This window comes from Candoia aspera, chromosome 4 (genome assembly GCF_035149785.1).
Source record: "Candoia aspera isolate rCanAsp1 chromosome 4, rCanAsp1.hap2, whole genome shotgun sequence".
NCBI lineage: Eukaryota > Metazoa > Chordata > Lepidosauria > Squamata > Boidae > Candoia > Candoia aspera.
Window position 1 is genome coordinate 87828628 of NC_086156.1, and position 2195 is coordinate 87830822.

The following is a 2195-nucleotide window of genomic DNA, read 5'->3' on the forward strand; positions in this document are numbered from 1 at the left end:
GAGAGAGAAAGAGTGCCCGAAAGTTATGCTCAAAGACTATAAACCATATTATGGCTTAAGTTGATGGCCTGGTTTGTACAACCTGCTGAGGCAATGAATAGGATCCCCCTAAAACTGAATTACAAACTAACTGGCCTCTCTGTAGCTCAGTCTACCATTTTGTGTGAATCCAACCACAGAGTTGAAAGAAGCCATTAAGAAGCCACACGCCAGACCTATAAACCATTTTCTGAACATCTTTAATGTTACTTTCTGCACTAACAGTATTTCACTGGGAATGAAAGAGACTTCAAAAGTAAGATCAACCATTGGAACAGGAGGAGAAGATAAAGACTAGAAAATGCAAATTGAACACAAAAAGCGAATAGCAACTTTTTGTAGCGGGACTTTGATCCCAAACATTGGTCATAGGAATTAGGTATTATTGATTTCATTATCACTCTTTTCCAGTGAAGAATATTCAGGCTGTCAGCATCAGTCATAAAGACTTAATGGCTGCATTCATATAATATGCTAAATTTAATTTTAATTAATATATATTTTTAATGGCGAATGTGTTGAACAAATCTGCTTATTTTGTAAATTCAATGTAGTGAGGGAATCTATGAAATAGATTAATTCAGGAGCTAGGTTAAGCATGCTGTGAGAACACAATTATAAACCTGGCTAGAAGATCACTTCTGGGGTTGGTGTTTTACATGGAGGTGCATCTGGGATGGGTTCACACCTCTTAATCACTGTTCGTACCTGAGCCACAACTGCATTATGACTGAAACCTTGGATGGAGGCACTCCGGCTTGCTCCACTGTGATAGTAACGAGTAGCAGTCGCGTTGAAGGGGATACTAGCTCTCATCTTCATGCCATTCATTTCCAATTCACAGCTGTGGTTGGGTGGAACTTCAACTTCAACTGTATCAGAGTAAGTGATTGATTCACTGCGCATGTAGCCCTTAGTCCAGTTGAAAGTTTTCTCTGATGAAATGCCCCATGAAATTCCCAGGACTTCAGGTATCCCTGCTGTCATGCTAAAGCTTATGTCCTGAGAGAAGGAAATGCCCACATCCCAGGTATGTTCAGAAGTCACGGTTCCTGATAAGGTGGTGGACTTCTTCACTGTCCTACAATCGTAGTTGGTAACTTTGCTAGAGACTATGGACATGCCTGATTCAGTGTATGATCCCTGGTTTAGCATGTACCTGACATTGGAGATGCTCTGAGAGCGATAGTCTTTAATAATGGTCAGGACATCATAGCTTTTATACCAGTACTCCTTGCCATTGTAACCGAGGAAGAAGGCTTCATTTTTACTGTCCACTTTCCCTAATCCATACTTATTTTTACCAACATATAATCTTACATCTGCGCAGGTGTTGATGGAGTTGGATGGGACACTACCCCATGAACCCCCCTTCCAGCTCAGTGATTCAAAATCATGTCCGTTTACCAAAATCCAGAACTGAGAGGTGGAGTATTCTTTGTTTCCATATGGGTAATAGCAGTAAGGACCATGGCTGGGGCTGTAGAAGCCAGCAGAACAGTCTGGTTCAATGCAAGGATATTCCCATCTGCCAGCGTAGCTGTTCCAATGAGACACAGCTCCGCTGGGGAGATATCCTGAGAACCAAGTCCAGCTCATGGTTGTTCCATAGAAAACACTAACATTTCTACTAGAATGTTGGATATTGTCATTCATGTTAGCACTGTTGGTTTCATCTGAAAAAGAGAAAAATATGTCAATTAATTAAATTTTATGAAGAAATATAATAATATTTTCTGGCTTTCTCAGCCATATGAGGAATGTCAATTACTGTAGAGTTCTAACATCATTCTAACACATCTGCTAAATCATATATATTAATAAGATACAGATACTAATGCATTCTTGCACTATTATCTAGTGCAGTATTTCTTAAAGTGTGGTTTGAGGGCACCTGGGGGCCCTCCAAGACTTTCTCAGGTGTTCTCGAAATCAAATTTGCCAGCTGTTGAAGATATTTGCAAAAATTTTCAACAATGACAGTCTTCTCATTATTTTTTATTTGTTAAAATATATAGGTTTTTTTCATGAAAAATATTTTATTTATGTTAATATCTAATGGGTTTAATATTGTTATTTTTACATGATTCAATAAATAAATATTCTACAAATGCCTCAATTTTAATTTTTAATATGGTAAATATTGATAAATATAA

General features: G+C 38.0%; 1 protein-coding gene across 1 annotated transcript; it reads right to left on the minus strand.

The window, feature by feature from the left end:
- Positions 1–237: 237 nt before the first annotated feature.
- Positions 238–1681, minus strand: LOC134497277 (natterin-4-like). The gene has a single exon (XM_063302943.1). It carries the CDS (start codon positions 1636–1638, stop codon positions 667–669), a length of 972 nt encoding a protein of 323 aa, XP_063159013.1. The 5' UTR covers positions 1639–1681; the 3' UTR covers positions 238–666.
- Positions 1682–2195: the final 514 nt, after the last annotated feature.

Coding starts and splice junctions, on each gene's coding strand:
- LOC134497277 (XM_063302943.1), bottom strand. CDS start 1,638: ATGAGCTGGACTTGGTTCTCAGGATATCTCCCCAGCGGAGCTGTGTCT.